The following is a 27,073-nucleotide window of genomic DNA, read 5'->3' as shown; positions in this document are numbered from 1 at the left end:
GGTTCGGCTATCTGCAGCGGACGCCTCCAAGTTAATCAAGTTAGGGAGCGTCAAGGTGGGATGGTCGGTGTGCCCTGTGGGCATATACGAGCAACCCTAAGTTTGCTTCAAGTACCTGGAACCGGGGCACAAGCAATGGGACTGCAAAGGCCCTGACAGAAGCAAGCTCTGCCGACTCTGCCGCAGGTTTAAAGGAAACGGCGGAACACGTGTTGTTCGTGTGCCCACGTTTTCGCGCAATGCGTGACCACATGCTTGCCACATGTGGTCTGGACACTACCCCGGACAACCTAGTTCGGAGGATGTGTAAAGATGAAGTTAGCTGGAACGCCGTTTTATCGGCTATCGTCCAAATCGTCTCGGAGCTACACAGAAGGTGGCGCGTGGACTCAAGGATGGCTAGTTCAGGCGCAAATAAGAGGTGGTCCAAGGGATCGGAGTCGGCTTCATGGGTCATACCGGTGGTCATGCCCTGTGGTCGAACTCGATCCTTTTATCGAACAAGTGGCCGACGAACATGGTATCGTCGCTTTCGCGGCATTTGTCAACCGGGCAGGTTCCGAGCCCGAGGACGGAAAGGGGTCCTCGTCAAGGCTGGGCAGGGGTAGGCGTAGGCACCGCGTCGACAAGTCCCTCTGTGTGTTGGCTAATAGGCCCTATCGCAGAAAGGTCAATTTGGGGTGGACGCGGAATCATCATTATTGATACCAGTCGAGTAGAGGGAAGAGCGCGAAGTCGACCCTTCCCACCTTTCGAGGACATAGGGCGTGGTAAGGGCACCTGGGAAGCCGGCAATGCGCTGGCACGATACCATGGTGTTCTTCTAAAAAAGCGAGTCACGATGTTCGGTGCTGCAAGGACAAGCAGCTCGAGGGTGCGTCGTGCACTGGCCCCCATTTGAAGCATTACTTTCTGGTTGTACCGAAGGGACTATGGGCTTGGCGACAATGGAAACGGTTTAGCGGGTCGGGGATGTAGTCCTGCCTCCCTCGTTTGCTGTCGGAGGTGGTCCCTAACCCCGCACTTCCTGGACAACCCAGGCTGTCTGTTTAGTAGATTCCCCCTCCATTGTTTAGGAACAAAAAAAAAACGCACACACACAGACACCACCTCAATTCGTCGAACTGAGTCAATTTGTATATAACACTATGGGTCTCCGGGACTCCTATAAAAAGTTCGTTTTTGGAGCGAACATATAGCCTTTACGTATACTTTGTATACGAGAAAGGCAAAACGCCCAAAATACTGAGCACCACTGGTCTAGTAGCTTGAAAATTTAAACATGATATAAGGTGAGTGAATCCTTAACAAAATATGCTCAGAACACATCGAGATAGAGAGATATCGATATAGGAAGGTTATCGAGATGTAGAAAGCCCAAATGTATGTAGATTGAAGGGACTGAAGAAACCATCGACATATCGAGGTATAAAACATTGAGATGTAGAGAATCGACTGTATAAAAAAATAATCAACACGAACAACCCAGTGGATATTACATTAATATGTACAGATCTACGAATAAACTGACAAGATTAGTTAACACGAAGATGGATGGAAAAACGCGCATCACTTTCATGGATGTTCTCGAGTTTCTATTCATGACTAAAAAACCCTCAAATAATACATGTTACTGTTTGTATTGCCAATCACAGCAAAACGATCCAACTCTATTGAAATATTCTGTTCGCTTCCTTTGGAAATACATCACTCTATTTATGTTACCGTGGTAGTTTTTTACGGCAGGTGCTTTGATGTTAGCTTCTCACCATTTCAATTTCGTTCCTACATCTTTTCCAACATCAAAATTATTACGGATATCTTATGGGGTACGTTCTCTACTTTTATCGCCCTCCTTCTTAAACTCGGGCCCAGGACATCGAACCACGGATGCGCATGTATTCAGGCAGGTTCTCGACTGGTCCAACGGCTGCTACCGCCGGGCACCGGTCGAAGATGTACTTCATGGCAACATCACGAACATTCTGGGCGTTGACGTTCTGTAAGTTCAAAGTTGAGTTTCAGTAAATTGCACTTGTGCATTGATGTGGAAAAATCAAGAAACTTACGTCGATCCTCTTCTCCAGCTCGTGCAGTGGGATGCGGCGGTTGTAGCACAGCATTTGGCGACCAATGTCTTCGCAAATGGGGGTGGTTCCATCCAACTGCAGCAGCATGTTGGTCTTCAGTAGGTTCTTGGCGCGGTCAACCTCGCTGTCGGTGACCATCGTGCACAGACGCATCCATTCGTTCTGCACGTTGTACAGCATGTCTTCGCACTTCAACGGGTCACACACGAAGTAGATGCCCCACAGACCGGTGTCCTTGTAGCAGGTGTTGAATGACTGGAAGCTGTGGCAAAGGCTGTCCTCAGCGGCAGCCGCTGCCAGGCGGGAGGCGTTGTTGGCACCACCTCCCTAGAAAATGAAAAATGTTTTATGTTTTACATGAAAAAATGGTTACTTTATTGTGCCGAACTCACCTGGGAGCGATCCCAGACACCAATCAAGGTGTTGGCAACCATCAGTGGGACGTTGTCCTGATCGGTCCATCCGCAGCCCTCAACGGCAATAGCAACATGGGCCAGTGGCAGCGAGTCATCGCGAACGCGTACTTCCGATCCGGTGAAACGGCATGCCGAAAGCTGGGGAGCCTTGCCATCGAAGGTGCTACCCACCTTACCCAAGCTGGATTGTGCGAGCTTAACCAGATCGGTGTGCTTGACGCCACCGGCGGCGGCCAACACGATACGAGGAGCCTTGTAGTGCGAATCGATGTAAGCCTGCAGATCCGATTTTCCGATCGATTGGATGTTCTTGGTCGGGCCAAGGATGGTGTTGCCCAGAGGTGTTCCCTGGTAGGCGGTGGCATGAAGGTGATCGAAAACAACTTCCTGCAAGTTGCTTTCAACTTCCTGCATCTCACGCAGAATAACTCCACGTTCGCGTTCGATCTCCGATTCTCCCAACTTGGAGTTCTGGATGATGTCGGAGAGAATTTCGACAGCCTTTGGCACATCTCGGGACAGACACTTGGCGTAGAAGACGGTCTGTTCGCGAGAAGTGTACGCATTCAGGTGGGCTCCCATGTTTTCCACCTCCAGCTCCAGATCGGTCTGGGATCGCTTGGCCGTACCCTTGAAAGCCATATGTTCCAAGAAGTGGGCAACACCATTGTTTTTGGCGTCCTCGTAACGCGATCCGGCATCGATCCACAGACCGACGGTGGCCGTCTGGGATCCGGAATCCTCACTGGCAACGCGCAGGCCACTGTCCAGCTGGGTCACCTCGGTGGGAGGAACATTGACCAGGGCGGCACGGAAGTCGGCGGCGTTTGAGGACTTCAGACGCTAGAAATTGGAAGGATTTCAGAACCAATTAGCAGGGCTGGTAACAGGCTATTCTATTCCCTGTTGAATCTCAGACAGATCGACTAGCAATGATGAATTTTGCCTCTTTAAGAATGTTAAATCTATCTTAGCAAGATGTGCATTGTATATCGTTTCATCACATTATTAAGGCAAGGTAAAATTACAAATATTCCAATCATACAAATTTCTGATAGAGATTAAGAACAGAATAGTTACTCAGTTCAATTAGGGTTCGAAACAGTTATTAACCACGTCTAGGGGTTTAAACAATAAAATTGTTCATATCTGCCTATCACGCCACAAAAAAATCGTTGCCAGCCCTGCGATCAAAACTGCTAACCTCACTCTCAGCAAGGCAAAATAATCACGAAATTCCGGTGATCTGATCCAGGGTTCCAATTTCGTTACTATTGTGCAAAATTCCCAAAACTCGAACTAAAAAACATAACAGCTAAACCGCAATCTAATCCGTAATCCCACAAATTCCGCTTGCAAAATTACGTAATTGAACTGAAATTTTCTCCATCTTCCTACTGCTGAAAAGAGCGAACATTCATACCTGGATCAGTTTGGTTCCGTTGCCACACACCCGCAGGGTGCTGGTCAGCTTCAAAAGCGATGCCATGCTGGTTGTCGTTATCCTCTAACTAAGCCGGATCTGCAATTGAATGGATTTTCACGGAGAAATTGAGCCGGAATTCACTCTCGGTCAAACACAAACCAGACACTCACTTCTGTTTTCTCGATGGTGTCTCGTCCTCGTCGCCTTCGTCGTCGTTTTGCATCAGATTCAGAAAAGGTTTGGTTTGACAGATCCCGCAAAAGGGAAAATCGGGAAAATCGATTGTCGACATTCATGACAGTTTAATCGATCAAAATGAAATGTTGATCGACGAACTGGGGGTGATGCATAAAATAAATTAGGTTGTCCAAGGAGGTCCAAGCAGAGATGCCAGATTTGAAGACATGTCTTCAATTTGAAGACATTTGAATCTCTGTGAAGACATTTATTTCGTGAAGACATCTTGAAGACTTTTCAAAATTTTCGAAGACTTATCTACTTATTTCAAGATACTTAAAGACAATCAATAAGCCAGCCAATATTTTATTACTTACTTATAAATTCTGCGACGTTTACATGCAAATTATATAAGTATTACAAAAGTTATAATAGTCTTTGTCTTAGGATTTAAATCTCAAACATAAAAATACATTTACATTAGCCGGTTGATAACTGAAACGCATTCTAAAAGTCAAACGCACATTCGTTTGAATTTTCCTTGGCGGCGGCGGCGTTTTCAACGTGTCTGTAAAAAGGTGTTTCGGTCATTACAACGGAACACAATGACCGATCTCATTTATTTTAAACGGCAAAAGTAGACTGAATTTTTCTAGATCCAGATTTTTTTTCTAGATTTCTTCTGAAATAATCTGATCTTTTCATCATCTCAATTCCTCTGAATAGGGTAAACTGCCCAATAGTGGACCCCCTAGTAGCGGAATTTTGCTATTCTTGTCATAAGGCTTAGAAATTTTCAACATATTAACTCTGCTTGATATCTAACAACAAGCTCGGCATCCCCTCTTCACGATACATACATAAAACACCCAAATTCACGACGTTATTCATTGAAATTGAAATTTTAAAGACTAGCTGAATTAGCCCTATAGTAGACCCCCCGGGGGTCCATAATAGGAAATTCCTTCCCTATAGTCGACACTTCATTTGATTTTCATGTCCCGTTTCGGGACGTTCTTCTTCCCTATTATGCCCCCCCCCCCCCAAATATTCCTATAATGGACACTCTGGTGTTTATTTTTTATAGAATTGTAAAAAATCATCTAATTTTACTTTCCATAGCATTTCCAATGCATGTAATCAAATCATAGGACTGTAAGGTAGGTTCTCCCGATATAATTTCATAGCAAAATGTTGACATTGTGCATCACGGATACAAATTTCATCCATTTGCTTCAAAAATATACATGTTTACTTCCAAAATGGTAAAATGTTTGAATCAAACATATTTATTTTTAAAACCAAATTAAATCCCTGTTTGTTTTATACGTACACTAGTGGGCAGCCCCTCGCTCGCTCTTGCAAAAGTAAACAAAAACTCGAGTTCGGATCGGATCCGATCGGAGGTCAACAGAGGAGCAGGAGCAAGCGTGGAATAATATGTTTTCTTGCTTCCAAATTGATGATAAGGATGTTTTTCAGGTACAGAAAGGTAAGTAAATGAAATATGAACGATTGGAATTGTGAAATCTGGTAGTCAAAATCTACCAGAATACGAAAATTGGTAGAGTTGATAAGAAAATATTATGAATGGCCGAACCAAAACAATAATATCCATGTTTGCTTCAAACATTTAGCTGGTTGAAACAACTTGAAACGCACATTTGATTCAAAAGAAAGTTTTCGTTCGCTTCAAATGCAACAATATGTTTGATCCAAACATATTTATTTTTGATGCCAGAACAAACTGAATTATTGTTTGGATTTACCTAAAATATGTTTGTTTTTAACGTAGTTTCTTCTGCGTGATTAATACAGTAGACGTTCGATAACTGCAAGTCATTTAACTGCAATGCTTTTTAACTGCAATTCGATAGTTGCAACAGTTTTGCAGTTATCGGACCGCTAAACTTCAAACTGACGTCAAACTCAATTACAGCTGCATTGCACTGCACATTTAGATGCACTTTTATTGCATCTGACGTCAATTGACAACCGTTTGACGTCTAAAATGGGTTGCAGTTATCGAACGGCATTCGTTAACTGAAAAGTAAACATTTTGCAGTTATCGAACGGCTACTGTAATGCAAAAATGGCTGGAGGGTGCACTATTGGTTGGGGGTCCACTATTGGGCACTTTACCCTACCCATGCAGAATGAAAATAGATTTTGTGAAAATCCCGTGCACTGTGCCACCAAAGTACTCTTTAATGGGTAAAAAAGTACCCATTATGAAGTTAAATAGTTCAACTCATTAAAAGAGTAAACAGTGTTTACTCATTAATGGGTAAACCACTCGAACTTCAAGTCACAGAGTGATTTTTACCCATTAGCTGGAAAAAGTTTGACCGGAAAATGGGTAAAAAACATACTTTATTGTTTTAATAATGCATTCCCGAATGGAAATAACTGGTTCTCTCAAACTTGATCATGAGATCTACACTGTTCTCGGGCAAATCGGACCATTTAAGCTACAAACGAGGTTCCATCTGGTGGCGGCATTCTGCGCCGAACTGCGGAGCACCACTACTAGCTGCTTCAGGGCCATCAGTCAATACCGGAATCGAAGGCATATTCCGTATTACCGTCAACCGTTTCGTCCTCCCGATACCAAGCTCACTACGAATCCTCTTCAGCGGTTGCATCCGGGACCAATGTTGGAAAAAAATTGCCGTTCCTTACTGTCGACTACCGCCTTCAGCTTCTTAATCTACGGAACATCACCAGCAGCTGCAGTTGCATCAGCAATCAATTCCAGAATCGGAGGTTTCAGTTCGAGGCAACTTTGTTGGTGGCTTATAACTTTTTCGATCGCCTGGCTGAAATAGGCATAATTTATTGGATATTTATTAGGAATAACCGTAACAAATGCATAAATTCTCACCTCTTCCGCTATCAGCATCTTTGAATGTTTCTTTATCAATTCCAACTTGGTTTTCACTCTTTAATGAGTAAACGCGAGGAACTTGAAAGTGGGCACAAAATACACATTACCTGGAAAAAATAATTACCCATTATTTTGACAGTTCCATATGTCGAAAAATAATGCGTGTTTTTTACTCTTTAAAGAGTATTGTTAGGTTTACAGTGTGGATTTTTGAAAGAATTTTAGGCGAAAATTTAAATGAATTTTCCGTGTAAAATAAGGAGGATTTCCGATGAAAATTATAATAAATTTCTTGTCTAAATTCAAAAGTATTGAAATTGGAAATTCAGTATTTACAATTGTGGACATTTATTATAATTTTCATATGGAGAAATTTGAACGGGAAATTCTACTTGATTTCCACCTGTTTTTTTTTTCTAAGTTCTTGAGATAAAATCTTCGGAGCTCCCACAATAAATCTCTTCCAATTTTCAAATAATATTGCCTCTTCTGGTGTTAAATAAATATTTCTCAGAACTTCCACGGTATATTTCTACAGGAAAATCTTCATAAAAGAAATTCAATTTTTTGTTTCTTCTTTATTAAAGAGGCTTTCAGCTCTTGGCTGGTTCACCTCTGCAGAAATTCAAAGAAATTCCACAAAAAAAATCCGGTGTAACCGGTTACACACTCTCGAATTATTCCTTGGATCCCTTTGGTAATTTTCTAGAAATTTCTTTGAACATTCCCGGATTTTCTCTGAGAATTCCTCTACACGCAAAATAATCTTCACGTCATGTCTACGTGAAAACCTACGTGGTTTTTTTCCACGGCACTTTTCACGTAACGGACAAGTGATTCAATTGTGAAGGAACTCAGTACCCGGATAAAAATTAACATTAACTTGTATATGACATAACTCATTGAAATACAATAGATTGTGTGGTAAACAATACAAACTATTGTACGCTTATTGTAAAATTTTCGCGGTTGTAAAAGATCTTTATTGTACTTACATTAAAAGTGCAATAGATTTAAATGTTACCCATACATTCTATTATATTTTTATTGTTCGCTTATGTTTAGTATTGCTCATCCAAAAACTGAACAAATTATAAAAGTATTCTGTCTGGATGATCAGGAAATCAGTCCTTAAAAAATAATATAATTTTGGAATGTTTCATTGATTTATTATATTGATGAAATTATAATTGAAAACAATAAAATAACAATAGCTTTGCTTATCAAATGAAACAAAAAATTATCCCGTTTCTCAAGTATTTATTTTTATATTGCAGGTCTAGAAATGTTATGTAATAAAAATTTGAATTAAAAAATTAAAGGGAACCAAAACTTTTGCTAATCATTTCACTCGGAGAAAGGATGGATTCATTTGAGCGTGTACAGTTTTGTTTATAAGGGGTCGTACACTAGTTACGTAAACACTTATGGGGGGAGGGGGGGTCGGTCAATTTCTTATGCTCCATATAAATAAAAATTGATTTGTATGGGAGAAATCTTACATGGGGGGAGGGGGGTTGAAAAACCCGGAAAAAATGCTTACGTAATTAGTGTACGGCCCCTAATTGGAGAAGAAGAAGATGGTGAAAAAAGTGTCCTTTTCATTACTGCTTCTGGTGCTGGGCAAGCGGTAGTTTACTGGCTTCTGAATCGAGGTATTTTAAGTGTTATACAACAAAAGTTCAATGTACAGTCGCGGTTCGCTGCTTGGGTCACAACCTGGACCCAACTATTTATGTTCAACGAATTCTGTTTTTTAGTTAGTTGGGTCAACTGACACCAATTTGAACTCGTGCATTCCAATTTGAACATCACAAATGATGTCCATAATGCCGTCAAAACCCATTTTCGGCGTTTGCATTGAATTTTGATGTATGAATGCTTTTAAGTTGGGCCATGGTCCAACCAGCGGAGGCCAAAATGACCCATGTATTGTGTATCCGGAATAAATTTATACCGCTTTTTATACCGAAGTTGGATTTTTCTCCAGATACAGGCAACTTTCCCAACTTCGGAAGTAGTGCGCTGGATTCGCCTAAAGATGCACTAAACAACGCATCAATTAGTTTGACAAATAAAACTTCGGAAGAAAGTTCGGTTCGGAAGTCCCGACTTCCGAATTCTAACTTGGTGCTACGCCGACAATATTAAAAGCCAATCAGCGAATCACGACTGTAATGCACGCAGTGGTTCATCCCGATCAACAAAAAAAAAGTGTTATCATCATAACACCTGGTGATATTGAAATCTTTAAAGTACCTTTAAGAGGGTCCCTAATTTCCATCGCCAAAGCAATTTGAAACATTTTTGGTAACTTGTTCCTTTTCAGAAATCAAGCTTATGATAAAATATTGCTGCTCGCTGCCTTCACTGATTCAAGACCGTTCAGTGGCTATCATTGGCCAATCACACAAACGGGAGGTAATTTTTTTCTTTTCTTCTCGACGTACACTTTCTAATAAAACTGATATTCTTTTATAATTTACATTTTCACAGGTTTATATTTATATTAAACTTTGATCCACCTATGCAAGGAAAAATAAGCCATTGGAGATAAATCGAACCCCCTTCTCTAGTAGCAGCAGTTACGGCGCATTTAACGAGTATAGCGGACTGCGTCATTGCCGACTTTCAGCGTTTATGCACCCGTGTCAAAGTAACAGCAAAGCAAGTTAGAATGAGTAAAAATTAAGTCTGAACTTAAGGTACACCGGGGCAAGTTGAAACGGTTTTTTCAAAGTTGAAATTCGAAGTGCTGTAAAAAAATCACCCTTTGATATATTTTGAATCCGTTTGCGGTGTTTGCTAGTTCGGGGCAAATATTTTGTATAAAAAATAAACAACCTTAACAATTTTTTTTATAAATATTTTTTATATTTGAAATATTTTTTTATATGCATCATTTCAACTTGCCCCGCGAATCGGGGCAAGTTGAAACATTGCGTTATATTCAGACGTAAGCTAATTTTTCCTTATTAATAACAAAATATATGTACTCAGTGAGACTCAATAAGCACAAGGTTTTAAAGGGGACTATAATACTGTCAGGATTCGCATAACAGTCCCATGTAAGTTTTTGACGATTTTGATTTTCTTTCAGAAATTAGCTTAAAATTGTCTCCTGTTTGAGAAAAACTGATAAAATAGTAGGCTTTGTTCTAGAAATTTGAAAACAAATCCCACTTTTGTTGTCTCATCTTGATATTTACTCGCATAAAAATCAGATTCCAGATTTTGATAGGTACTCTTTTACACAAAAAATAAACTTAAGTAGGGTTCATTTAATTGTCCCACAGCAATAAATACGGATAAAAAATATTATGTAAATTTTTTGGAAAGATACCAATTTTTTTCAATTTATTATATTTTTTTTGTATTTCTCCATGTAAAACAAGTTTGATAAATTCTAAAGCTTATTGCTCAAGTCGGCGAAAGTGACATGGGACTCTTATGCGAATAAGGGCAGTGTACAACAAAGTAACAAGCGTATTTTCAGAGACAAAATTCTGGAGAACGCACTACGCTGAAAATTTATCAAATTGATTTTCTCCTACTGGTGACCACTCGGATTACTATTCAGGCAGGATGCTTCATTATTTGGTTTACTTGTATATTGCGCAGGCACGGCAAATGCTGGGTAAAGCGTACCATTGGTACTTCGCGTACCTGAAGGAATAAAATAGACCCCATCTCGCGGTCCTTAGCCTCTTACCCAGCAACTCCTATCCCTACCTCCCCGCGGTGCTGGCCGGGATACGAGCAACCTTAGGGAAGATCGGGTAACCAACCCCGGTGGGAACTATGGTCGTATGCTGACAGGGAAGGGGGTTTGCTCCTCCGGAGGTGCAAATCTTATTGAGCGTCTGTTCTCCATGTCAGGATCGGCTCACAACAGCGTCTGTTCTCCATGTTAGGGGCGGCTGATCATCGTCCGAGTGCCAGCGAGGGACTCTAAGTGAAACTGTGCACCATGGTCCACCGGAAATAAGGAGGAATGGTCCTCCGGAAATTTAGGGGTTTGGTGTCAGGCCTTGCAAGCCAGCCTTTAAAAAACATAAGCAACGAACAATCAACAAGAGAGCACGGACCGGAACCATCCGCGAAGACCACTGCGACGAAAAGGACTAGCGATTGGAAACTCGGTTCGTGGAACTGCAAATCTATCAACTTCATCGGGAGCACACGCATACTCGCCGATGTGCTCAAGGACCGTGGATTCGGCATCGTAGCGCTGCAGGAGGTTTGTTGGAAGGGATCAATGGTGCGAACGTTTAGAGATAATCATACCATCTACCAGAGCTGCGGCAGCTACACGAGCTGGGAACAGCTTTCATAGTGATGGGCGACATGCAAAGGCGCGTGATCGGGTGGTGGCCGATCAACGAGAGAATGTGCAGGTTGAGGATCAAAGGCCGGTTCTTCAACTTCAGCATAATCAACGTCCATAGCCCACACTCCGGAAGCACTGATGATGATAAGGACGCATTCTACGCGCAGCTGGAACGTGAGTACGACAGCTGCCCAAGCCACGACGTCAAAATCATCATAGGAGATTTGAACGCTCAGGTTGGCCAAGAGGAGGAGTTTAGACCGACTATTGGAAAGTTCAGCGCTCACCGGCTGACGAACGAAAACGGCCTACGACTAATTGATTTCGCCGCCTCCAAGAATATGGCCATTCGCAGCACCTACTTCCAACACAGCCTCCCGTATCGGTACACCTGGAGATCGCCACTGCAGACAGAATCACAAATCGACCACGTTCTGATTGATGGACGGCACTTCTCCGACATTATCGACGTCAGGACATATCGTGGCGCTAACATCGACTCTGACCACTATCTGGTGATGGTTAAACTGCGCCCAAAACTATCCGTCATCAACAATGTTCGGTACCGACGACCGCCGCGGTACGACCTAGAGCGACTGAAGCAACCTGATGTCGCCACTGCATACGCGCAGCATCTCGAGGCAGCGTTGCCGGAAGAGGGTGAGCTCGATGGGGCCCCTCTCGAGGACTGCTGGAATACAGTCAAAGCAGCCATTAACGACGCAGCGGAGAACAACGTCGGGTATATGGGTCGAAGTCGACGGAACGATTGGTTCGACGAAGAGTGCAGACAGATTCTGGAGGAGAAGGACGCAGCGCGGGCGGTCGCGCTGCAGCAAGGTACCCGGCAGAACGTGGAACGTTATAGACGGAAGCGGAGACAGCAGACCCGCCTTTTCAGGAGAAGAAACGCCGCCTGGAAGAAGCGGAGTGCGAGGAGATGGAACAGCTGTGCCGTTCTCAAGATACACGCAAGTTCTATCAGAAGCTCAACGCATCCCGCAAAGGCTTCGTGCCGCGAGCCGAAATGTGCCGGGATAAGGATGGGAGCATTTTGACGGACGAACGTGTGGTGATCGAAAGGTGGAAGCAGCACTACGAGGAACATCTGAATGGCGCTGAGAGTACAGGCAATGAAAGTCAAGGCAGCGGAGGAGATGACTACGTCAGTTCAGCGGACGATGGAAGCCAACCAGCCCCACCTTGAGGGAAGTTAAGGATGCCATTCAACAGCTAAAGACCAATAAAGCAGCTGGTAAGGATGGTATCGGAGCTGAGCTCATCAAGATGGGCCCGGAAAAGCTGGCCACTTGCCTGCACAAACTGATAGTCAGAATCTGGGAAAACGAACAGCTACCGGAGGAGTGGAAGGAAGGGGTTATATGCCCCATCTACAAGAAAGGTGACAAACTGGAGTGTGAGAACTTTCGAGCGATCACCATCCTTAATGCCGCCTACAAAGTGATATCCCAGATCATCTTCCGTCGTCTGTCACCATTAGTGAACGAGTTCGGGAAGTTATCAAGCCGGCTTCGTTGACGGCCGCTCGACAACGGACCAGATCTTTACTGTACGGCAAATCCTTCAAAAATGCCGTGAATACCAGGTCCCAACGCACCATCTGTTCGTTGATTTCAAGGCGGCATACGACAGTATAGACCGCGTAGAGCTATGGAAAATTATGGACGAGAACAGCTTCCCTGGAAAGCTTACCAGACTGATCAAAGCAACGATGGATGGTGTGCAAAACTGTGTGAAGATCTCGGGCGAACACTCCAGTTCGTTCGAATCGCGCCGGGGACTAAGACAAGGTGATGGACTTTCGTGCCTGTTGTTCAACATTGCGCTAGAAGGTGTCATGCGGAGAGCCGGGTGTAACAGCCGGGGAACGATTTTCAACAGATCCAGTCAATTTATTTGCTTCGCGGATGACATGGACATTGTCGGCCGAACATTTGCAAAGGTGGCAGAACTGTACACCCGCCTGAAACGTGAAGCAACAAAAGTTGGACTGGTGGTGAATGCGTCAAAGACAAAGTACATGCTTGTGGGTGGAACCGAGCGCGACAGGGTCCGCCTTGGAAGCAGTGTTACGATAGACGGGGATACCTTCGAGGTGGTCGAGGAATTCGTCTACCTCGGATCCTTGCTAACGGCTGACAACAACGTTAGTCGTGAAATACGAAGGCGCATCATCTGTGGAAGTCGTGCCTACTACGGGCTCCAGAAGAAACTGCGGTCGAAAAAGATTCGCCACCGCACCAAATGTATCATGTACAAGACGTTAATAAGACCGGTAGTCCTCTACGGACATGAAACATGGACAATGCTCGAGGAGGACTTGCAAGCACTCGGAGTATTCGAGAGACGGGTGCTTAGGACCATCTTTGGCGGTGTACAAGAATACGGTGTGTGGCGGCGAAGAATGAACCATGAGCTCGCCCAGCTCTACGGCGAACCCAGTATCCAGAAGGTAGCTAAAGCCGGAAGGGTACGATGGGCAGGGCATGTTGCAAGAATGCCGGACAGCAACCCTGCAAAGATGGTGTTCGCTTCCGATCCGGCAGGTACGAGACGACGTGGAGCGCAGCGAGCGAGATGGGCAGACCAGGTGCAGAACGACTTGGCGAGCGTGGGGCGTATTCGAGGATGGAGAGATGCGGCCTCGAACCGTGTATTGTGGCGTCAAATTGTTGATTCAGTGTTATCTGTATAGATGTAGACTAAATAAATGAATGAAATGAATGTATATTGCGCAGTTGATTAATTCTGTTGTGGCTTCTTCATGAATGCACATTAATTCCAGCCATCATATCTCTCATAAACTCTTCGATTGCAGAAATAGGCAGCTGGGGAAGTGAAAGGAGGAGTCAACGTAATCTCGCTTAACTTTTGAAAAGGAACTAAGTAAATTTTTTTTCATGAATTAATTTGAATAACGCAATCAAAAGCTTTCATGTTGTTCTGTTGATTGCGCTATTCAAATTAATTCATGAGAAAAATGTTACTTAGGTCCTTTTCAAAAGTTAAGCGAGAAATGTTTACATACTCTATGTTTTCTTTTCTGAGTGTCAGTGCTCAGAAGATTGAGAATCTCAAAACTGCAGTTTAAACATGACCCCTTTTTATTCTAGTGGAGATTGTAGGAGGATTGTATTCATGACGGGATGGGCGGAAATTAATTAAATTTGTGTTCAGAAGTTTGCATGTTTTTATAAATTTATGTTTTTCGAATGTATTTACGGACCATGTTGAATTCTGAAAAAAAACTTTTAATTGCGAGGGTGACGTTTTGAATCGTTGGTTCAACTTGCCCCGCACCACGCATTTCTATTTGCCCCGATGAGTTGAACATGCAGAGCAATATCAAACAACCAAAATACAAAAATTACAACGGGTCTTTCATCGATTTTTCATAATCATTATGCTTATTCAACATTGAATGATTACCTCCCGTGAAAATTTGATGAAAAAACTCTTCCAAACATCGTTTTGAGACCTGTTTCATTCCCAAGTAACAATCAGTTACCACAAATAGACATCATTGTCGAACTAACGTTTAATTAAAGTATTCGTAGCTGAACAATATGTAGTACGGAATAACAAATTGGGCAAACATTGTTGACATTTGTAACCAGCTTCTGTTCTGCTTTCAGCTATGTATCTGAATAATACTTTTATAAACGCTACCGACTTATTTCTTTTTAAATCGAAATGTATATTGAACAACTAGCTAAATACAAACAACTTAAACTTGCAAAGTTTATGCTGTTCATCGTGATGCATATGTTTAAATAATTTGTTTTTGAAGCATCGAACAAACGTTTGAAAACTCTATTACAATCTACGCACGAGCATGAGTTTATTAAGAAGTCTAATAATTGACGTTATCAGTAAACATTATTGCTTCTGTATCCAATTTCAATTTTGTTTATTTATTTAATTTTGAAACATTGAATAAACGTTTGATAATTCGCTTATTGCAATAACAACAATGGCTTTAGTTAAACGTTGTACGAACGTTTATTCAACTTTACAAATTAGTTTTATTTTTAGCTGATTTACTCTTATTAACATTTTGCACTTTGTCATTCACTAGAGAATAAATTATTATTTTTATTCTTACTTCAAGAATGATAGCAGAAATCTGCAGGAAAAATCTACCTCCATGATGGCAGTTAGAAGGCAGCAGCTTCACAACTTACTAAATCAAACTATCAAATCAAGACTGATAACTCACTTTTCGGAATGACATTACACTAACTATAACGTCATTGACTCCTATTAAGCTTTTGTTCGATTGTTGGCAATTTTGTTGAGTAATGACCAACAACCCCATTACAGCTGTTCAACCAGAATTGTTCAACAACGTATGGTTTATATTTCTAATTCAGCTTGGTACTTTCCAAGGTGACAAATATAGCTGATGGTAAACAACTGGGCTGGGGATTCAAAGGTCGTTGGATCGATACCGGTATCCTGTTCATAATTTATTTTTCATCTTATTTCCAGTATGTTGAACAATGCCTTAATAAGTGTAACAATGTAATGAAATAAATGTATTTATAAAGGCATAATTAAAAAAAGCCTAATCAGTGAGTTGCTGACTAGTTGAACTAACAATATGTTTAGTTTTTGAACAAAGTTGATGAATAAATATTTTAATCTATTATTTAAGTAAAGTTGAAGAGAGGTTGCTAGTTGTTGTTGAATAAATACTCCATTTTTGGGCGAACAATGCTGGAACAAATGTTGTCATGTATGATAGTATAATTTTTAATCAACGCTGGCAAAATAAATATGGCAAAACTGATTTTTATTCAACTGGCAATTGTTTCTTGGGTTGGCACGTCAAATAGTTGGTTTGGATTTTGCAAAGGGCGAAAAATAAATAATGGCAGGGATTGCTTTTGAAAGCTGCAATCTTTCGGGAATGGCAGTCAGAAGATGCGTTTAGGCGAGTAGTTTGTTGACAAAAAATATCAGAACATTCGGTCATTTCCTTTCTGAGTTACAGCTTCTGTTTCAACTTACCCCGCATTTCAACTTGCCCCGGTGTACCTTAATTAAAATTAAATTGGAAATAAAATAATTTGAAAAACAATTAATTGTATTGTATTTTTGTTGTAATATTGGAGTATAATGTATTCTAAATCCTGTTGTTTTTCTACTGTAAAACAATAGAAAAAGTAATTGAAAACATTGAGAACACAATGTTTTCTATTGTTTTGTCGCTCGAAATCATCCCATTGAAGAACCGTAGAATCAATTGTTTTGCTCCGAATTTTGTATGGAAAATTTTCGATTTTTTTATTGTAAAGATACATAACAACCCCCCTTTTTTATTGTAAAAGTCCCATTTACCATTTATTTTATCGTGGAAACCATTATTTTTCAAGTGATTTTATTGTTTAAATTCCATTATATTCAATAGTGAAAATTATGTTTTGAATGGTGATGTAACAATAAAATGTATGATATTTTAATGATATTTTTTATCCGGGTACCACTTAATCGGATGTCACAGGCATTCAACATAAAGTCTACGTGACTTCTTCAATGGGTTACATGAGGAACATGAATAAATAATATTTGTTTTTATTTAAAAAAAAATGAAACAGCAATATTTTTGATTTCTCTCTTTGATTTTTATTTCTATTTATGTATTAAAATCTTTCCCACATTCGGATAATTATTACATCATCAATAATAGTTTGCGATGATTATTATGTTCGGCCACCGTATGACGTAAAAGAAATTGATCCAGATATATATGAGAAACGAGATGTTGTATTTTGGATAAATATGAGCACGATGCTGGCGAATGCGAGCGCGAGGAGCGTGTGAAAATTGTACACATGTGCTCAACAAATGAGCTGTAGTTGGAAAATGTTCATCCATGTTCTAGCGATATTTTCCTGCAACATGTTTTTTAAAACTAGATGAATACAATTATCGCCACACGAATAACATGGGCATCTGTATCAGCATTCAGCAATACATACCTTATGAATCTCGATGAACAATTAATTCACGCTATTGAGAATTTGTAAAAAATAATGGATTCTAACATAGCACTGATTTGGTGAAAACTTTTGACATACGAAAAGTTTTGACATGTAAACATTAAGCTGAGTTAGGTTCTCTCTCAGCTTATGTTTCAGTGAAATGAAATTCACGTAAATCATATCGTTTATTTAGGTTAATTTCAAAAAGTTTCAGTCAAGGTTCATGTTACACTCCTTATGGGTCAAACACAATTGGTACGTTTGCGTGCGTTTTGACAGTTTTTCCATGGAAAAACTGTCAAAACGCACGCAAACGTACCAATTGTGTTTGGCCCATTACTTTTCATAGTCATCCGGTAATTTGAGTGGGGTGAGTGAATTTAGTGGGTACGTGATATTTCACGTACTATTAATGTGTAGATTATTTTGAGTGTATGAATTTCTCCAAAAAGTCGTTCATGAATTCTTTCTGAAATTCCTTCTGAAGTTCCCCCAGGAATTCCTCCAACAGTTCTTGCAGGAATTCCTTCAAATGTTCTTCCAAGAATTCCTCCGGAAGTTTCGTCAGGAATTCCATCTGATGGAAAAATCTTCAGGGATTACTCCAGAAAATCCCTCCGGAGTTCATCTTGAAGTTTCTACAGGAATTTATTCTTAAGTTCATACTGGAATTCCTTCTGAAGTTCCGTCAAAAGTTTCTCCGGAAGTTCCTTCAGAAAATCCTTTGGAATTCCTTTGTAAAAAAATCTCAAAAGTTTTCCAGAAGGTCCTTCAGGAATCCCTCTAAAAGCTCCATTAGGAATTTATCCGAAAGTTCCTTCAGAAAATCCTTTAGAAGTTTAATTAAGTATTAATTCTAGCAATTTGAATGGTAAATAAATCACATTTCTACATCAATAAATCAAGCAGATTATTAAATTTACAAGCCTTTTGGATTTTGAAATTTCTGATTATCAGAATTTAAATATTGAAGACATTTGAAGACATTTTTACTCGACTTGGAAGACATTTGAAAATATCATCTGGCATCCCTGGGTCCAAGGTTGAACGAACAGAGGTTTTCCATACCAGCAAATTATTTTCATAATTTTTACATTCACTACACACTTAAAATAAATCACCGAATTCGGTGAAATTTTACTGAAATCTCAACAGCAGAACTTTTCGGTAAATAATTTTACTGATTTTCGGTGATTTTGACAGTTGAACAATGGAAAAAAATTACAGAAAATAATTACCGAACAGTTCTGCTGTTGAGATTTCGGTAGAATTTACCGAATACTGTGAAATGAGTTAAGTGTGTAAGGAAAATTGACGTATGATTTTCAATCAAACGCCATATGAAAATTTGCCACAAGGAAACGGTATGAATGTTGCCTTGAATGATGATTCTCATTTGAAAAAAAGTGAAGTGCGGCAGACTGAGTTCGAACCATGGACGTCGGGGTTGAGAGGCCGGTATGTATCCAGTTTTCCGCGAGCGGTAATGGCCGCCAGCTTGCCTGCGGGTTAGTCTCTGATTTGACATTTCTGGAGGTCAACTGCACCCACCATTCGAGCATTTTGATCAATGTGGTATATAAGAAGGCTTGAATTCACTGAATCAGCACCTTCTTATATGCAACATTGGTCAGAATGCTCGGAGCGGTGGGTGCAGTTGACCTCCAGACACGTCAAATCAGAGACTGAACCGCAAGCAAGCTGGCGGCCATTACCGCTCGCGGAAAACTGGATAGACCACACGCCCATTGACGCTTGATTACTCGGGGAGGTAACTGCGTATAAGAAGCACTGTTGGTGGAATAATCAGTCGAAGATTCATAAGGCGCCAGTTATGAATTTCGATAGTCCAGTTCGCTGAGTGTTATGAACAGTTCCGAGCAGGGATATTAAGAGATGTGCGAATACTTTTCCAGACGTTTTAGCAACGCTGTTACTTTCGTAAACAAACGTTGCCAGCACTTGCCGTGACGCAAAATGTTGGAGCTTGAACATGACGTTGCGCAAAATGGCATTTTCAGATTTCGTTATACAAATGAACAAAGTACCATGCACTAATTAGACTATTTCAACTTGCTAATTTAAAACAAATTGTTTATTCGACAAAATCTTTTTCATTACAATCGCAATACCTTTCAATCCGCAACAATAAAGATGTTCATTTGGCTCAGATTCTGACAGCTCTCAATCCTCAATGCTCGATTGGCTCAAGATGGCCGCTTTCGCATATCTCTGAATGTAGGATCCCTAGTTCCGAGGTTCCTACATTCCGGTTTTAAACTTGACTGATTGAAATGAGCTGAAAATTTCAAGTTTTGCAGAAAAAGCATGTCCAACACTGGAAAAATTCCACAACTTTCTTCATTCTCATCCTTGTACTGACATCCTGTACAGCAGAGTGTACACTCTGCTGTACAGGTTATTTGGAGATTATTGAACTGTCATTTTTTTTTGTCTACACTGGATTTTGTTTTTACGCGATTTACATTTTCTCAATTTTCCACTCATCCTAAATGTTTAACGTATATTAATTATCATGTGATTTTTCTTTGATTTATTCTGGATTTTTTTAAACATGTTGCGAAGAGTTTGGTGGCAAATTGAAGTCACACGATCAAAAATACGAGCGAGAAAAAATCGTGTAAAAACAAAATCCTGTGTATTTGAGAGGTTTGAGTGGAATCGCCAACTTGCTATTGTTAACATCTCGTGGATAAAGGGCGAGCTCTTCTCCCCATCTATTGGGTCAATCTGGGAAACGAAGGCTAGATTATAATATTGCATGTACGAACTTTCTTATGGAAGGAGATTCTCTATTCATCCCGTGGATTCGCATAAGCGTTTTTGCTTATGGAACCACCCCACCCATTTTTGGCCCTTCATACAGGAGTCTGATGAAATACCTGAAATACAAACAATAGCATAATCATGATCAAATCGTTTGTCAGATATGGCCAGTGCTATCGGCAGGTGCCTTGCTACAATAGATGGTAGTATCATCATTTGAGAGGTTTTCAGCCCTAGGCTGGCTCACCTCTCGAACTGTCATTTTCAAGTTAAATTTAATTTTAATTCGCGAATCGGACCAAAGCCTAAAGCCCCAAACGCAATATAACGGAACGGCGACGGAAACGGCAAATTTGACAGAAAATATATGGGCTAACTGTCAAATTTTCCGTTTCCGTCGCCGTTCCGTTGTATTGCGTTTGGGGCTTAACAGGTTTTCGAAAAAAACATAGCAAAAAAAGTTGTTTAAAAAAGTTATCGTAAAGATAATAAGCAATATGTGGCTCTGTAAAGCTGAACTCGGCAAGTGAGCCTTTAAATAAACGAATAAACTTTAAAAAATAAAAAAGCATTTATTCTGCAAAAGTACATTCTACAAAAGTACTAGGTATACAAAAAAGCGTGGCAGAGGAAGCAGGGGGAAGGGGTCTAAAAATCTCAAAAAGTAATGGACGTCATATTTGAATCGCCCCTAAAGACAAGATCTGGTTTGCAATAGGAATAATTAAAAATGTTTTCAATTTATTTCAAAACTTTAAATATATGGACAATTCTATGCATCTGTCTGATTCATTACTCAAGGTTATCATTCTGATACTTGATCGGGATTCCACTGCGCCCTTCTTCTACCACGGCCGGAGCATCTCGACCCAAATTTTGCTCCAAACCTTGCCACGTTCTGTTCTGCAGCACATCGCCGGAACTAACCTGCGCCACCTCATTCTTCCCTCTCAGTTGCACCACTTGGCATTCACCACCATTTGTCATCTCGGTTTCCACCCGGTTCACGCTTCTAACCTTCCCCGTCACCAAACTGATATCCGTTTCCGTGTTATCCACCGACTCCGCCAAAAAATCTTTGTACAATCGTCCATTGGGAAGTAGATCGCTGAAGTCTGTGCTGTAACTGTCGGGCAGCTGATTCTTCCAAGCCGGATTGAATGCGAGTTCACACTCGAAAACCGATACCAACGGTTTGAAGAAGTCCCTCGACGTGAACAGATCATTCTCCGGGCAACCGATCAGCACGAAACAATCGATCTCCACAAAATTCGCCAATTTGGCAGGATTGATTTTCCCAACGGAAATGATATACGTCCGAATGCCACGGGCCTTCGCCATCTTCTGAACGCGGTTCACCACGTCCAGATATCCATTTGCCGTCAAAGTTGCCACCACGATTCCCAACGAGCTGGCATCCTTACACTTCTCAACGTAGTACAACCGCCGTCGCAGCCACTTGGAATCCAGTGGACTGTCTTGAGTCAGCGCATCTGATTCTGGGTCGTAACGGAACCACTGCCTGGCTTTAATTCCGTTCGATGTATGAAAGAAGCTCTTGTTATCGCCCCCAACAAATACACAGACGGAATTTTCATAAGTACGTCCATTCAGCTTCCAGCACAGCAAATCCGGCTGCTCTCCGGACATTGCCAACTGACCGAAACTAATGTTCGGGAAGTCATTCTCCAGTTGATCTTTAATCTCCCGCGTAGCATGCGCTAAACTGACATCGTAGAAAATTCCCAAATCTATATTCCGATCTGTGAATTCCTCCCTCATGGCATGTACGAACCGATCCACACTCATCTGACCCCGGATAAAAACGTACTTGATCGGTAGACGAACGGCGCGGCTCAGGCAGGCATGTCCAAAGTGTATAATCGCATCGGCACCGACGTGTGAGGCAGCTATTTCATCCGCGCAGCAGCTGCCGTAGGAAGTATCCCCCAGAATATAAACACCTGTGTTCACCGCTGAAGCCACTTCGCCCAGCTGTTCGGAAATCTCCGTACTGAACGGGAGCAGAATATCCGGGAACTGAAGACAAACCTGGCAAAATATCACCCATGTAAGGCACTTTCCCAATCACCGAATTATTTGTTTGAGACTAACCTTCTTGAAATTTTGCTCCCGGATCCATTGGGCACATTCCGCCAGTTGGGCTTCGCCCCAGAAATCGTTCAGCCGAATGTCGACACACGCCGGCTGATTCGAGTCTGTCAGATCCACTTGCCGCTCGATTGCAGCAGCTTCGCTGGAACTGAATGCGGACGTCATCGGAGATTGAGTACTTGCTGCAGTTTGTCAAAATGAGATTAATTTATTGAAGAATGGTAAATATTTTAAGCACTGCGTAATAATTAATATTCTTGAGGCAAAAACCGTGGAAACAGCGTATTTTTTTTACATCTTCGTCGATAAAAAAAGCTATCACGATTATAAACAATCATTAATGACACTTTGAAAAGGGAAAAAAATGACATTTTCATCAAAGGGCTGTGCGATTCACCGCGGCAGATACCGAACCGGTTTTGCATTATTCGAGATCAGGGGGATAGCAAACAAGAATTTCACCGTAGCGCACATCTATTTTTGTGCTATCCCATGAATAATGGGGTAAGGAGATTGCAAAAGTTTGCTCTTTCTGGCTCATGGCATTTTCATATATGCTCATTGTGTCGTCATGATATGGCATGGTGTGTTAATCACAAGTATGAAAGAGTAGACAATTCTGGTTTGTCGTGCCTTGATAGACATGTAAGGCCATCACGTATTTGTTTATTTACATACTGTGACAAACAACAAATTTTTTTTTTCCTTTTATCCATACTTATCAGGGGGATAGCAAACAAGAATTTCACCGTAGCGCACATCTATTTTTGTGCTATCCCATGAATAATGGGGTAAGGAGATTGCAAAAGTTTGCTCTTTCTGGCTCATGGCATTTTCATATATGCTCATTGTGTCGTCATGATATGGCATGGTGTGTTAATCACAAGTATGAAAGAGTAGACAATTCTGGTTTGTCGTGCCTTGATAGACATGTAAGGCCATCACGTATTTGTTTATTTACATACTGTGACAAACAAAAAAAGTTTTTTTTCCTTTTATCCATACTTATACCTAAATTTGTTTAAAAAAATCAGGATATATTTTTACAAAAAAAGTTTAATTTTATTGCACGCGTTTTGTAAGTAAGTGGTTTGAAGTTATGCATTGCTCAATTCCCTGGTGCTCTCGAGATTTTGAAGAACGTGGGATATCACGACATCGGTAATATTCGACAAAATAACTATTATTCGCCTTCATACTCACAATATTGTTACTATCTTACTATGATACGGATAACACCTATAGGTTTCCGAAAGATCCGGTTCAAAATCTACGGTGGAAGCAGGCGTTATCATCAATTTGGCACCTTTTGTCAGAAGCTTTCACGAATGACGAATCACAGCAAAGGATATGCTCGAACCATTTCCGGGAGCAAGATTTTTACATGGCTGGTGGGAAGAAAAGATTAAAATGTTGCGCAGTTCCAAGTAAAAATCTGGAATGTTTTGATTATCAGGTCGACGGTAAGGAGAATCGGTGCCCTCAGACGACAGTCTGGCAAAACAAAAATTCCGAAAACAGCAACAGTCATTTATCTACGATAAGGATACCGCTATCAGAGCATCCACGGAATATTCCAGACCTCACAGCGTCGAGAAGTCAGCAGGCTATTCAATCGATTCAACCGTTGACGAAAACCAACAAAATTGATGCAATTGAATTGAAAAGAACACCGAGCATCACGTTACCGGATACGAACTTCACGCGCAAAGTCGATGATCCTGGCGAAATTTCATCATTAACGGATGGTGTCGAAATCCCTACAAAGAAGCGACAACTGTACGTTGGTCATGCATCTAGTATGTTGGAGTAATATGTAGCTAATTATTTTGTTTACAGTTTCCGTTATGCTGGCGACATCAAAAACGTCGATGAATTGTCGTTGGACGAGTCTAAACTAGCTCTTCGCGTAGTGCAGCAGCAATTGAAGAAGTCTCAGGGGGACATTAAAAAACTGAAACAGCGGAATCTAAGACTTAAAAGGAAAAACAAATCGTTAGAATCTATATTGGAGGAGTTGAAGATTAAAGGACTAATATCAGCCCAAGGGCAGATACTTCTCCAGGTACAGCACTTATAATGAGCCCACTATTGATGCATATCATTTAAATTTCTTTTTTATTATTATTGCAGCCCTTCAGTGTAGATTCAGAACTACAAAAAGAATTAATCCATGGGAGGAAAGGACAACCGTGCAGTACAGCTCTACGTTCCTTTGCGACTACACTCCTATATTATTCGCCGAAAGCTTATCGATACGTGCGCGAACAGTTTAACAAAAAACTACCCCACGAGAACACTGTAGTAAGATGGTATAGACGTATTGGTGGAAGTCCTGGCATCACAGATGAATCAATAGCGGTTTTAGAAACCAAAGCGAAGGAGCGCGCTGTGGAAGGCAAACAACTTTTCGTTGCTTTATGCATGGACGAAATGGCCATTCGTCAACACGTCCAATTCAACACATCTACCTGCAAAATCGATGGAGGCGTGGATTATGGTGGAATGTTACCCGGTACGGAATCGGAGGACAAAGTAATTCCTGCAGTAGAAGCCCTTGTATTCGTTGTGATGGGTATCGACGAGAGCTTCAAAATTTCTGTAGCATACTTTTTTTCGAATGGGCTCAATGCAGCAGATAAAATGGTTATTGTATCAAATGTCCTTAATGTTCTTGAAAATGCAAATGTCAAAGTAATCGGTTTAACATTTGACGGCACTAGAGCTAATATTTCAACAATTGAACGTTTTGGATGTCACCTCCGCATTGATGGTCAACCACTGGTCACTCATTTCGTCCATCCGTCGGGCGGACATAATGTGTACGTAATATTAGATGGGTGCCATATGATTAAACTTGTACGAAATCAATTCGCCTCACAGAAAATATTCTCCACCTTGCATGGTCTGGTGAATTGGAGTTTCATTGACAAGCTCAACACGATGCAAAATTTGAGAGGTGCATCATTAGCGCCAAAGCTAACGAACAAACATGTTCATTTTTCAAACCAGAAAATGAAGGTGTCTCTAGCAGTGCAGACTCTCAGCAAATCCGTAGCAAATGCCTTGGAATACTTGCAGTCCACAGATCCGGAGTTTTCTGATGTTCTTCCAACTGTAGAATTCATATCTGTTTTCAATAGTCTCTTCGATTTCATGAACAGTAAGGATTCAAAAGCTCAGGGCTTTAAACAGCCATTAAGTGAAAATAATTTTGACACATTAGACACATTATTACAATATTTTGAAAAATATGTTCGAGGAATAAAGACGACTAATGGGGAGGAAGTTTTACGAACTAAATTAAGGACAGGATTTCTGGGTTTTGTTGTAGGTATAAATAGTTTTCGCCTCATGTTTATTGAATATGTACGAGACAAACGAGTTTTCCAGAATATTCCGACCTATAGGTTTTCACAGGATCACGTAGAAACATTCTTTGGTGCCATTCGCGCTAAATGTGGCAATAACAATAACCCAAATGTTAGCCAATTTATTGCCGCGTATAAAAGGCTCCTGACGCATAATGATGTATGTCCCTCAGATAAAGCAAATTGCTTAAACTTTAAAGAAAATGCAATACTTTCTGCCACTAATGTAATGAAAATAAACTCAAAAAGAAAGGAATCGGTACAATGCGACCTGGTAGTTCAAGATAAAGTACCAGAATATAAAGCAAATAACTCATATATTTCAAACGACAGTTTCATAGCGAGGACGGTTCAACGAGAAGCAAACCAAGTTCAAAAAGAATTAATGAGACATTTAAGTTGCAAAATATGCATTCAAAAAATTGCTAATGAAACTAAAACCGAAATATGCTGCGAAGAAATTTTGTTAATATGCCAAATTGCAGATTTTGAATTTAGAACGTTAGTCCAATCGAAGAGCAACGTAGACGTAGGCAAACGTTATAATTCATTAGTTGAACGTATTCAATCAATAATTCAAAGTAATTATTCTGAATTGTTCAACGAAAAATGTAAGGACCATCGCGTCAGATTGATAAAACTGGTCATCGACATATATCTGAAAAACCGTATTATCCAATACACAAAATCAATTATACCATTCAAAAAGCCAATTCGCAGCACCTGTACTAAGCTTGTTCTCTTCAAAGGCCAATGAATAAGAGGCTAACCAGAAGATTCACTAAGACACTAAACAATGTAGATAGAGAACGAAATATGTTGTTAATAAACGCTTGTCAATCAACAAAAGTTATAAATATCAAACCCAAAACTCAATGGAAGCCCATTAAAAGTGTGCTTTTGTCCTTCTTGTTTACTGGAGAAGAGAAATAAGACAGTTTGAAAATATCACTTTTATGGAGATAGATCATCCCTAAACTACATCATGCTTCTGATAACATTATAGGTCATGCAGACAATCGAGATGCGTTTACTATAAATCACACAAAACCATTGAAGAAAACGAAGCATATGTTTATATGAATAGCACAGCTATGGGTACTTCAGTAAGTAAAATTATTAGAGATCCCTAAATGAATGCATGGCCACCGTAAATTGAACACATTTCTTCTATTGAGCCACATGCGTCACTAGTTTTCCCGTTTCTTTCCTATTTGCGAAATTCATTACTATACATCGAAATTTGTCATAGGATATGGTCATATTCAAACCATCATATGTATTTCATTCACTCATAGATGTTTTCATTCACAAAATAGCTTCATATATCACAGTTCACTATAGCGCTGTCAGCAGCTCCCAAAACAATATTGCGGAATCTGCTCTGGAATCTACAGGCACCTCGCTTTTGTAGGGCCATTTGTTTAACCCATCTCGAACATATCGATTCCCAGGATCCTCAACGA

The 27,073-nt window shown here is 40.7% G+C and overlaps 3 protein-coding genes and 1 long non-coding RNA gene across 5 annotated transcripts; 2 read left to right on the top strand and 2 right to left on the bottom strand.

The window, feature by feature from the left end:
• Positions 1-1,624: 1,624 nt before the first annotated feature.
• Positions 1,625-4,200, bottom strand: LOC134205906 (mitochondrial-processing peptidase subunit beta). 2 transcript variants are annotated; one of them, XM_062681614.1, is made up of 5 exons: positions 4,103-4,200; positions 3,930-4,028; positions 2,483-3,349; positions 2,070-2,417; positions 1,625-2,000 (listed from the first exon to the last, which is right to left on the bottom strand). In XM_062681614.1, exons 2-5 carry the CDS (start codon positions 3,993-3,995, stop codon positions 1,860-1,862), a joined length of 1,422 nt encoding a protein of 473 aa, XP_062537598.1. In that variant the 5' UTR covers positions 3,996-4,028; positions 4,103-4,200; the 3' UTR covers positions 1,625-1,859. The 2 variants fall into 2 exon arrangements, with proteins under 2 accessions (XP_062537598.1, XP_062537599.1); XM_062681615.1 differs by lacking the exon at positions 4,103-4,200 and having other exon boundaries at positions 3,930-4,096.
• Positions 4,201-9,165: 4,965 nt separating this feature from the next.
• Positions 9,166-9,580, top strand: LOC134211904 (uncharacterized). Its single transcript, XR_009979142.1, has 3 exons — positions 9,166-9,251; positions 9,326-9,417; positions 9,493-9,580. It is a non-coding gene; the product is annotated as an uncharacterized LOC134211904 (long non-coding RNA).
• An 11,249-nt stretch (positions 9,581-20,829) lies between these two features.
• Positions 20,830-22,575, bottom strand: LOC134211895 (2-(3-amino-3-carboxypropyl)histidine synthase subunit 2). Its single transcript, XM_062689274.1, has 2 exons — positions 22,237-22,575; positions 20,830-22,173 (listed from the first exon to the last, which is right to left on the bottom strand). The coding sequence occupies exons 1-2, from the start codon at positions 22,399-22,401 to the stop codon at positions 20,914-20,916; spliced, it is 1,425 nt and encodes a 474-aa protein (XP_062545258.1). The 5' UTR covers positions 22,402-22,575; the 3' UTR covers positions 20,830-20,913.
• An 847-nt stretch (positions 22,576-23,422) lies between these two features.
• LOC134207101 (uncharacterized) lies at positions 23,423-26,646 on the top strand. The gene is made up of 4 exons (XM_062682821.1): positions 23,423-24,015; positions 24,076-24,301; positions 24,370-24,771; positions 26,614-26,646. Exons 1-4 carry the CDS (start codon positions 23,621-23,623, stop codon positions 26,644-26,646), a joined length of 1,056 nt encoding a protein of 351 aa, XP_062538805.1. The 5' UTR covers positions 23,423-23,620.
• The last annotated feature ends 427 nt before the right edge of the window (positions 26,647-27,073 follow it).

Source organism: Armigeres subalbatus, chromosome 1 (genome assembly GCF_024139115.2).
Source record: "Armigeres subalbatus isolate Guangzhou_Male chromosome 1, GZ_Asu_2, whole genome shotgun sequence".
Classification (NCBI taxonomy): Eukaryota; Metazoa; Arthropoda; class Insecta; order Diptera; family Culicidae; genus Armigeres; species Armigeres subalbatus.
This window is presented reverse-complemented; position numbering and strand designations above follow the sequence as displayed.

Bases quoted from the DNA above. Each gene is read 5' to 3' on its own strand.
- LOC134205906 (XM_062681614.1), bottom strand. From the start codon at position 3,995: ATGGCATCGCTTTTGAAGCTGACCAGCACCCTGCGGGTGTGTGGCAAC. The intron at 2,418-2,482 runs GTGAGTTCGGCA...TTCATTTTCTAG, and splicing joins GTGTCTGGGATCGCTCCCAG to GGAGGTGGTGCCAACAACGC. The intron at 2,001-2,069 runs GTAAGTTTCTTG...TTGAACTTACAG, and splicing joins AGCTGGAGAAGAGGATCGAC to AACGTCAACGCCCAGAATGT.
- LOC134211895 (XM_062689274.1), bottom strand. From the start codon at position 22,401: ATGACGTCCGCATTCAGTTCCAGCGAAGCTGCTGCAATCGAGCGGCAA. The intron at 22,174-22,236 runs GTTAGTCTCAAA...ATATTTTGCCAG, and splicing joins GGGAGCAAAATTTCAAGAAG to GTTTGTCTTCAGTTCCCGGA.
- LOC134207101 (XM_062682821.1), top strand. From the start codon at position 23,621: ATGGCTGGTGGGAAGAAAAGATTAAAATGTTGCGCAGTTCCAAGTAAA. The intron at 24,302-24,369 runs GTACAGCACTTA...TTATTATTGCAG, and splicing joins AAGGGCAGATACTTCTCCAG to CCCTTCAGTGTAGATTCAGA. The intron at 24,772-26,613 runs GTAATTCCTGCA...ATAACATTATAG, and splicing joins GTACGGAATCGGAGGACAAA to GTCATGCAGACAATCGAGAT.